Source organism: Diplotaxodon limnothrissa, linkage group LG13 (genome assembly GCF_057381915.1).
Source record: "Diplotaxodon limnothrissa isolate DT_005_m linkage group LG13, D_limnothrissa_male_GT1.1, whole genome shotgun sequence".
Lineage (NCBI taxonomy): Eukaryota > Metazoa > Chordata > Actinopteri > Cichliformes > Cichlidae > Diplotaxodon > Diplotaxodon limnothrissa.
The window spans coordinates 22397210-22405509 of NC_140608.1; the positions used below are offsets into that span (position 1 = coordinate 22397210).

The 8300-nt window shown below is 45.7% G+C and overlaps 1 protein-coding gene across 1 annotated transcript; it reads left to right on the forward strand.

The window, feature by feature from the left end:
- Positions 1 to 21: 21 nt before the first annotated feature.
- Positions 22 to 8300, forward strand: polr1b (RNA polymerase I subunit B). Its single transcript, XM_085369534.1, has 15 exons — positions 22 to 241; positions 611 to 778; positions 861 to 1007; positions 1090 to 1222; positions 1301 to 1437; positions 1528 to 1751; positions 1846 to 2017; positions 3288 to 3459; positions 3549 to 3830; positions 4181 to 4314; positions 5832 to 6002; positions 6085 to 6241; positions 6326 to 6522; positions 6597 to 6847; positions 6950 to 8300. The coding sequence occupies exons 1-15, from the start codon at positions 65 to 67 to the stop codon at positions 7830 to 7832; spliced, it is 3405 nt and encodes a 1134-aa protein (XP_085225660.1). The 5' UTR covers positions 22 to 64; the 3' UTR covers positions 7833 to 8300.

Here is an 8300-nt window from a genome sequence, read left to right on the forward strand (position 1 = left end):
CTCTTCCTGTGTAGGGCATGTGCTTCCTGTGTCAACCATGCACATGTGGTAAACAAGCGCAAGCATGGATTTTTCAAGTAAGTGGAGTGATCTTCCCAAAGGTCCGAGTCTGAAAAATCTGACAGATGGAAGCTTTGGCCACATGAAGGACACCCAGCATGCTGCCATTCAGGATCTGACCAAAGCTCACATCGAGTCGTTTGACCAGGCAGTCACAGACGGACTCAACCGCGTTGTGCAGGTCAGCAAATGTTTCTTCAAAGTTCTCAACAATGTGATGAATCACTTCATTAAGACCAGCGATTAACCCCAACTAGTTAAAACTACGATTAATAGCGTACACTGTGTGACTCGGAGTTGTGTAAGCTTGTCTTGAGCACGCAGTGCAGTGATATGCAGTGAGTTACTGTAGGCCAGTGAAAGCCACCATAACAACGATGAAATGAGTGAGTGAAGAATTTGGTTTCCTGCTGGTCGACTAGCTGCTGGTATCATTTCCAGCAGTATTTTCTCTGAAAGCTGCTCAACCTGCTGTGAACATCCCTCTTGCAGATGCTTCCCATAATCTTTGCCTTTCTTACGTTTCTCACTTTTCCGTCACCTTTCCCAGTCCATCCCCCCCTTAGAGTTCATGTTCAAAAATGAACGGATCAGCCTTGGTTTCGTTGAAGCTGCCATCCAAAACCCAGTGGTTGCCAAAGGGAACATCTGCAAGGAAATGAAGGTGTTCCCAGCAGAGTGCCGGGGAAGAAGATGCTCGTACAAAGGGAAAATAGTGGTAAGCCTGAGTCGTGTTTATATTCCCACAGCAACGTTTTAAAATAATCCATGTTGACTGGGTGAGTGTTGACTCATTTCAGGCAGACGTCAGCTGGTCGATCAATGGAGTTCCCAAAGGCATCATCAAGCAGTCTCTGGGTCATGTGCCCATCATGGTGAAGTCCAAGCTGTGTAACCTGCATGGCATGTCCCCCAAAGAGCTTGTAGAGCATCACGAAGAAGCCGAGGTAGGATATGGCAACTGTACTTTTAAACTGAGCCAGGATGGGTTTAAATATTGTCCTATAATACCAGCATCAACTTTGACAGGAAATGGGAGGTTATTTCATTGTGAATGGAATTGAGAAGGTTATCCGCATGCTGATAATGCCAAGGAGGAACTATCCTATCGCCATGTCAAGACCCAAGTGGAAGAACAGGGGTCAGGGTTACACTCAGTACGGTAAGTATTACTTCTAAAGAAAACAGTGCAGCAATGAGTCCACGCCTGCATGTTTTCACCGGCTTTTTCTTCACTCAGGTATTTCTATGCGTTGCGTGAGGGAGGAGCACACAGCCATCAACATGAACCTGCATTATCTGGAAAATGGAACTGTGATGCTGAACTTCATCTACCAGAAAGAGCTCTTCTTCCTCCCACTAGGCTTTGCATTAAAGGTGAGCAAGCCTGCAGCTTTCATTACAGAACAGTTAATGATAAAAATCCTTTAGGCTCATTGTGTGCTCATTTGCTCTCATGTTCCTCAGGCTCTGGTGGACTTCACAGACTTCCAGATCTACCAGGAGCTGATCAAAGGCCGCGAGGACAATTCTTTCTACAAGACCTGTGTGTCCGAGATGCTGCGCATCGTCATGGAGGAGAACTGCACCACCCGCAGCAAGGTGCTCAATTACCTCGGAGAGCGCTTCAGGGTTAAGATGAACCTCCCTGAGTGGTACACAAATGAACAGTGTGCCAACTTCCTGTTAAAGTAAGTTCTGGGGATGGATACGGTTGACACCCGTTCTGCTTTATGTTTGGTGGTATGTTTATTTAAAAAAAGGGGCTTACTCTGTTTTGATCAGTGAGTGTATCTGCATCCACCTGAAGTCAGACGTGGAGAAGTTCTACTTGCTCTGTCTGATGACGAGGAAGCTCTTCACTTTTGCCAAGCAGGAGTGCATGGAAGAAAACCCCGACAGTATCGTGTGCCAGGAAGTGCTCACTCCTGGTCAGCTCTACCTCATGTTTCTGAAGGCAAGAATCTTCAATATTTTTCTTAGTTTTTTTTGTCTTTGTCCTTTCTCCTTTGCTGAGCAGGACTGTAGTAGCATTTCAGCTGCTCCTCTTAGGCAGATCATTTGCCTCCATCTCACCCGATTGCTAACATCTTTCACAGCAGCCCTCTGCATGTCCTCCTTCACTACATTCATGTTTCTTTTCTGTGGACTACTTCTTGTCTTTTTACCTGACTGCTCCATATCCACAGTCAGTGTTGGGTAGTAATGGAATACATGTACAGTGGTCCCTCACTGTAACCTTTCACGTCCTCGCTGTTTCGCGGATTTTTTTGGTGCAATTTTTCATGTTTTTTTTGTTTTGTTTTTCCAGCACATTGTGTTCTGCATCCTGATTGGCTGTAGACCATTGTCAGTCAATCTCGTGCTGTGTCTCCTTTACAGTACAGAATGCGTTCAGCTTGTTAAATTTACGTAAATCTTCGATCGCTAGCAGTGTGCTGTACTGTATGTTTGTAACTTTTCTCCCCAACAAACACAATGTCGACGAGACGTTTTGCACCGTCAAAGGCAACCACGGGTGCCTTTGCCTTCATTTTGTAATACTGGACTTATTTTTCTACGAAGGTTTGAACTTTGAGAGCGTTTAAGAGAGAAAAGTGTTGTGCCTGTCTGCGAAAAGTGTATAAAGTGTGTAGTAAGGGGTTTTACAGCCTTAAAACATCTATAGTAATTGTAAAAAATAAAGTTGGCTACTTTGCGGATTTCACCTATCGCGGGTTATTTTTGGGACATAACTCCCGCAGTAAACGAGGGACCACTGTACCGGCATTATGTATTTAAAATAACTGTATTCTATTACAGTTACCGTTTAAAAAGGTGGTATTCAGAATACAGTTACTTTGTTGAAATAAATGGATTACACGGCGGTCTTTTCCTGATTCATATGTTAGACTGTGCTCTCTTTTGGTATTTCCACGCCGGTGGAAAGCCATTATGGCGAGTAGCCTTCAGTAATAGTAATAAATCACACAGCAGTAGTACATTCATGTAGTTGTAAAAAGCATGATAATATATTAACTAATCCAAAGTATTTGGAATACGTTACTGTCATTGAGTAACGTAACGGAATACCTTACAAAATACATTTTGGGGCATGTATTCTGTAATCTGTAGTGGAATACATTTTAAAAGTAACCTTCCCAACACTTTCCACAGTGCTCACACAAAGTGTCTTCTTCCACTTAAGCCTTCAGTTGTGTGATTTAACCACTCAAACGTTTTCGCAGGAGAGACTGACTGCATGGCTGGTGTCTGTGAAGCTGTCCTTTGACAAGAGAGGCAGCAAAGTGACCGGAGGATGGAGCTCTGAAATGATGATAAAGATGCTCAACATGGGAACTGACTTGACCAGACCATTTGAATATCTGCTGGCCACTGGAAACCTCCAGTCTAAGACAGGTCCTGTCCAAGACTAATACATGGCCAGCTTTGAAAATTCACTAAAACATTCATTCATTCATCTAAAAATGTGCTCCCTCCTCCCACAGGTCTGGGCATGCTGCAGAACACCGGGCTGTGCGTTGTAGCTGACAAGCTCAACTTCATTCGCTACCTGTCTCACTTCCGCTGCGTGCACAGAGGAGCAGCGTTCGCTAAGATGAGGACCACCTCTGTGCGTAAGCTGCTGCCCGAGTCCTGGGGCTTCCTGTGTCCTGTCCACACTCCAGACGGCGAGCCTTGCGGACTCATGAACCACATGACAGCCAGCTGTGAAATTGTGGCATTGACCTTGTCCACCACGTCACTGCCTGCTCTGCTCTGTTCGCTTGGTGAGGACTGACTTCAGGCAGTTGTTGTACAATCTTACCCAGGACCAAAAGCTAGTCCATTGTCTACCACAGAACTAGACTCTATAGATTTGTGACAATTAGGGAGGAGAGGTCGGCGCGTGTGCTTGCAAATGAGAGACATAGCAATACTTTCATGAATCAATTGTTAAATAATACTTTTTGTAAGGTATTCCAATAACAGTGACCTGCCTGTGGGGAAACGTCATTAAAGTAATGCTGAAATAAAAGATTAACTCAGGCAGTCATTGATATACTTCGTAGGCCTGGCCAGGTAAAGTCTCTGCACGTGGCACTGGGTTGAAATGCGTTTGCTGTATCTGCTCGTTTAGGTGTCACTCCAGTGGATGGAACTCCTGGTCGGGCCTTTGCAGACTGCTACCCTGTGGTCCTGGACGGTGCTGTTGTTGGCTGGGTGGAGGCTGACTTGGCTCCAGTTGTGGTTGAATCACTGCGCAGGTTCAAGGTATTGTCTTCTGTTAGCTGCTCCCTTTAGCTGCACCACAGTGGATCATCTGCCTCCATCCCTAGCATCCTCCCCTGTCACATCGGCCCTCTGCATGTCCATCCATGAATCTTTTCTTGCTCTTTTTCTCCTGCCTGGCAGCTTTATCTTCAACATCCTTTGTCCGGTATATCCACTGTCCCTCCTCTGCACATCCAAACCATCTCAGCTTTGCCTCTCTTCGTTTATATTAATTTCTTATTGCCTCCATCCTGGTCTCTCCCAATGAAAAGCTATGATAACATAAGCTCCACCTCTTTTTGTCAGTTCATCAGAGCAGGTCTTGCTACCTACTTAAATCCCTTTTGCTCTTGTTGCTATCACCTCTGACACTGGTCTCCATCCACTCTACCCTGCCTACACTCTCTTCTTCACTTCACTTGTGCACTGTCTGTTGCAGGTAGGGCTGCCACAAACGATTATTTTGATAGTCGACTAGTCACCGATTATTTTTGCGATTAGTCGACTAATCAGATCATCATCCATTGGACGTACAGCTTATTGCACCAGCAGCATCTGGTCTTATATAACTATCATTAGCTTACAGCTTTAAGTGTTTGTGCTAACTAAAAATAAAGACAAGATGGTAGTTTATTAATTTTTAATGAAATTTGCAGATTGTTTCGGTGAAGTTTAATAAACTCCTTGCTTTCTAAAATATAACAGGACACCGGAGTATATTATCCAGCGTCTCACACTTCTGATGATCAGCTGTCTGCTTGAAGTTTATTTAGCTGTGCAAAAACTATAACTTTAATCTTAGCCAAACCGATTTACTCAGGAACAAATAAAATACTAAAGAAAGCCAAACAATAACATTTTAAGTTATCTAAGTGACTTATATATTATGTTTAACCTGAGTAGCGAAAGACAGTGGTGGGTTTGAAAACGATTTGCCGGGAGTCCGGTGTTCTCACGGCTCTAGTTAGCCTTGCCCCCGCCTAGCTAACGAGCTAGTGGGTAACAGACGTCTCCGAAAACGTCGGAGAGCTTTTGAAAATATGTGGTGTCTTGATAAACTGAGCAGATATTTGAGGTTTACACAGCTACATTCTCGCCTGAAAATATGTTAAACGTTTATTTTGTGACCCAGAAAGAATAATAAGAGTAAAGTTAAAACTAACTAGCTGCCGCCATTGTTGACAGCTGCGCTATGAATTCTGGGACACAGCTTCTTCTTCTTCGGGGTTTAACGGCAGCTGGCATCCTTGTACATGCAGTGCTGCCATCTTCTGTTTCAGTCCGTTATTACACCCTTAAATCCTACTACTCATTCCTGCGTCCTTTGTGATCTTACAAAGCTTCAAACGATGCGTCGACTATTAAATTAGTCGTCGACGATTTTAATAGTCGACATAATCGTGACTAGTCGACTAATCGTGGCAGCCCTAGTTGCAGGTTCACGGTATACTAACTCCTGCTTGGTGTCACCTGTGTATACTGTGCAGAAAACTGATCTTTAAAACTTATACCTCCAGGTGTTAAGAGAGAAGAAGATTCCTCCCTGGACAGAGATTGTCCTGGTTCCCAAAACAGGCAAGGCCAGCTTATATCCAGGCCTGTTCCTCTTCACAACACCTTGTCGCATGGTGCGGCCTGTACAGAACTTGGCTTTTGGCAAGCAAGAGTTGATTGGCACCTTTGAACAGGTAATGTGTTAAAAGTGGAGGGTTTTTTTGTAGCTGTAAGAGCACCGTTTCAGTCCGAGCACCTTTTCTCCTTTGCCTGCAGCTTTACATCAATGTCGGAATCTTGGAGAATGAGATTGAACCAAGAGTAACCACACACCAGGAGCTCTTCCCTCACAGTATGCTCAGTGTGGTGGCAAACTTCATCCCATACTCTGACCACAACCAGAGTCCCAGGAACATGTACCAGTGTCAGATGGGTAGGTTATTTGAATCTTTTCTTTGACAGTTTTGAGCAAACCTACATTTTCCATGAACCACTGTGCTCATTCCCCTTATTTCAGGTAAGCAGACTATGGGCTTCCCGCTACACTCTTTCATGGATCGCTCTGATAACAAGCTGTACCGGCTCCAGACCCCACAGAGCCCACTAGTCAGGCCTTATATGTACGACCACTACGGCCTCGACAACTACCCCAGCGGCACCAACGCCATCGTGGCCGTCATATCCTACACAGGCTACGACATGGAAGATGCCATGGTGAGTTAAATGAAACTGTTCTCTATTTTTAATCGGGATAGGGTTGAACTCTTGACACATGTTGTTTTCATCAGATTGTGAACAAGTCGTCATGGGAGAGAGGCTTTGCCCATGGAAGTATCTACAAGACGGAGCTGGTGGACCTGGCAGAGAAGGTGAAGGGAGAAGACGGCGTGGTGTTTGGAACCAAGCCAGGCGACCCCAAAGTGAAAGAAAAACTAGACGCTGATGGACTGCCCTTCATCGGATCGGTGCTTCAGTATGGAGACCCTTTCTACAGCTACATCAACCTCAATACTGGGCAGACCTTTATCTCCTACTACAAGTACGCGATAACATTTTTGTAGCAGTGTGATCATTTTTCATCAGCTCAGTTGTAAAATACCTCTGTTATTCACATTTTATGGTTTCTCTTCTCTGTTTGCAGGAGTCAGGAGGCCTGTATTGTTGACAACATAAAGGTCTGCAGTAATGACGGCGGCTCAGGCCGCTTCAAGCGCGTGTGCATCACTGTACGAATGCCCCGAAATCCCACCATCGGTGACAAGTTTGCCAGCCGCCACGGACAGAAGGGCATCCTGAGCCGCCTGTGGCCGACGGAGGACATGCCCTTCACCGAGAGCGGCATGACTCCGGATATCCTGTTCAACCCCCACGGCTTCCCCTCCCGTATGACAATTGGGATGCTCATCGAGAGCATGGCCGGCAAGTCGGGCGCCCTGCACGGCCTCGGCCACGACGCCACACCCTTCACCTTTTCCGAGGAGAACTCGGCGCTCGATTACTTTGGCGAGCTGCTTCGGGCGGGCGGCTACAACTACTACGGTACGGAGCGGCTGTACAGCGGACTGAGCGGTCAGGAGCTAGAGGCAGACATCTTCATCGGCGTGGTCTACTACCAGCGGCTACGTCACATGGTCTCCGACAAGTTCCAAGTTAGGACGACAGGAGCACGAGACAAAGTGACCAACCAGCCCGTAGGAGGAAGGAACGTGCAGGGAGGCATCCGTTTCGGGGAGATGGAGCGAGACGCCCTGCTGGCTCACGGCTCTTCATTCTTACTTCACGATCGCCTCTTCAACTGCTCAGACCGCTCAGTGGCTCAGGTGTGCGTTGACTGTGGCAGCCTTCTCTCCCCTTTGTTGGAGAAACCGCCGCCCTACTGGTCATCCATGCGCCACCGTAAGACTGTCTGCACCCTGTGTGGCAAAAGTGACTCTGTTGACTCGGTGTCTGTTCCTTATGTCTTCCGCTACTTTGTAGCTGAGCTTGCTGCAATGAACATCAAAGTCAAATTAGAAGTCAAGTGAATTTTATAGGATGTAAAGATTCATGCCTTAAAGCGCCAACCCTGCACACTTTGTTCAGACGGGTCTCAATAAAGCTGCTCAAATCATGCGTGCCAACAGAAGACGATAAACGCATAACATGATGTCCATGAAAAGTTTTATTAGCCCAAAAACATGACCAAGTATCAGTGTATGATGGGATGCACGGGTTGACAATCTTCTGCGATGAATAAAAATGTTCAGTATCAGGTTAATTTGTCATTGCTACAGTAGAAGTCAAGACTACTCAGATCCATTAAGAGAAATTATGAAATATTAAAAGTGCCACATTGGACTAAAATTTCACACATGACCACAAAATGCACTGGAAATATAAAGTGTCCTGAAAATGTCCCCTTGGGGAAAGTGTGTGCTTAATACTTTACTGAGGTGCTACTAACAGTAAATTAGTGTAAAAGTGATCAGGATGAAGTAAAGGCACTGAGCCCG

What these genes read in the sequence shown, in the direction of transcription:
- polr1b (XM_085369534.1), top strand. Translation starts at nt 65, where the DNA reads ATGGATTTTTCAAGTAAGTGGAGTGATCTTCCCAAAGGTCCGAGTCTG. An exon ending in AGCATCACGAAGAAGCCGAG is followed by an intron (nt 1,008 to 1,089) that starts GTAGGATATGGC and finishes CAACTTTGACAG; the next exon opens with GAAATGGGAGGTTATTTCAT. An exon ending in TCAGGGTTACACTCAGTACG is followed by an intron (nt 1,223 to 1,300) that starts GTAAGTATTACT and finishes TTCTTCACTCAG; the next exon opens with GTATTTCTATGCGTTGCGTG.